General features: G+C 47.2%; 1 protein-coding gene across 1 annotated transcript; it reads left to right on the top strand.

Moving 5' to 3' along the window:
• Window positions 1-266: 266 nt before the first annotated feature.
• On the top strand, window positions 267-815 carry LOC131680579 (uncharacterized). Its single transcript, XM_058961293.1, has one exon. The coding sequence runs from the start codon at window positions 267-269 to the stop codon at window positions 813-815; it is 549 nt and encodes a 182-aa protein (XP_058817276.1).
• The last annotated feature ends 546 nt before the right edge of the window (window positions 816-1,361 follow it).

A 1,361-nucleotide genomic window follows, 5' to 3' on the forward strand; every position in this document is an offset into this window, starting at 1 on the left:
GAGATGTCCTTTGTTGGTTGCGCTCAGATCACAGGAACTATAGCAAGTTTGTTGGTTCACGGGTTGGAGAAATTTTAGAACACACTGGCCTATCCGAGTGGTTCTGGATTCCGACGAAACTGAATATAGCCGATGACGGGACGAACTGGCAACGAATTCCTGACCTTTCACCATCGAGCCGGTAGTTTAGAGGACCCATGTTTTTATGGCAACCGCGACGTGCGTGGCCAGCCCAGCCGGCCAATCCTGAAACAACGACAACCGAAATGAATGTGTCGGTAAACGTCCACGCAGTCCATGTCCCCATCATAATTTTCGCCGAATACTCCAACTGGCGAAAACTCATCAGAGTAGTTGCGTATATGCTCCGGTTCTCGAGGAACACTCAGACGAAGCTACAGTATCGTACTCCTACGACCGGAATCCTCAATCAGGAAGAGTTATTAGATGCTGAACACTGTCGTTACAAGCAAGCACAGCTGGACGAATACAGTAAGGAAATTGCATTGTTATCGGGTTTCAAGAATGTTTCCGGAGTCAAAGCTACGATCTACAAGCTATCGCCATTTCTCGACGAAAAAGGAGTTCTGCGCATGCTTGGAAGATCTGCTGGTTGTAAATTCATCCAACCGTCCGCCGCCCATACCATTTTGCTGCCGAAGAAGCACCCATTAACCACACTTGTCGTCCGTTTCTACCACGAGCGCTATCATCATCTGAACCATGAGACAGTCGTCAACGAATTACGTCAGAAATATCGAATCCCGAAGATGCGAAGAGTCTGCTACAAGATTCGACAAGACTGCCAGGCCTGATGTTGTGGTGATCGTTGATCCAGATCATCCAAGGAACTCGTGGCCCAAAGGACGTGTCGTGGATGTGAAACTGAAGGACGGCCAAGTTCGCAGCGCTACGGTGAGGACAGCGTTCAACATATACGAACGCCCAGCTGTCAAGCTGGCGGTGCTGGAAGTCGGCGCAATAGAGAGTACGCAGGAACCTGGATCCTGTGTACTGGGGGGGGGAGCGTTACGCAACCTGCGAACGCGCCTCCGTCACGAATTTCTGCCCAACGAGACCAGCCGCACAGGATGCAAGCGGGACAGCAGGGAGCTATCATACGAGCAGTGGATAGAAAAATAAACACAAAGAAGGAAGAGGTCAATTAAAAAAAAGATTAGTTCGCAGCAGGTTTGAGTAGTTTAACAGTAATTTAATTAAAAGCTTACAGTGAAAAACACGGTATTGTAAATCCTTATAATTAGAAGTACGGTTGTAAAATTATAACTAGTAGTACGGCTGAGTGAAATTAAAGCTAACGGTAAAATGTGCGATAAAAATAACAGGAATGAATTTAACCT

Source organism: Topomyia yanbarensis, chromosome 2, assembly GCF_030247195.1.
Source record: "Topomyia yanbarensis strain Yona2022 chromosome 2, ASM3024719v1, whole genome shotgun sequence".
In the NCBI taxonomy this organism is placed as follows: Eukaryota; Metazoa; Arthropoda; class Insecta; order Diptera; family Culicidae; genus Topomyia; species Topomyia yanbarensis.

Coding starts and splice junctions, on each gene's coding strand:
- LOC131680579 (XM_058961293.1), top strand. CDS start 267: ATGAATGTGTCGGTAAACGTCCACGCAGTCCATGTCCCCATCATAATT.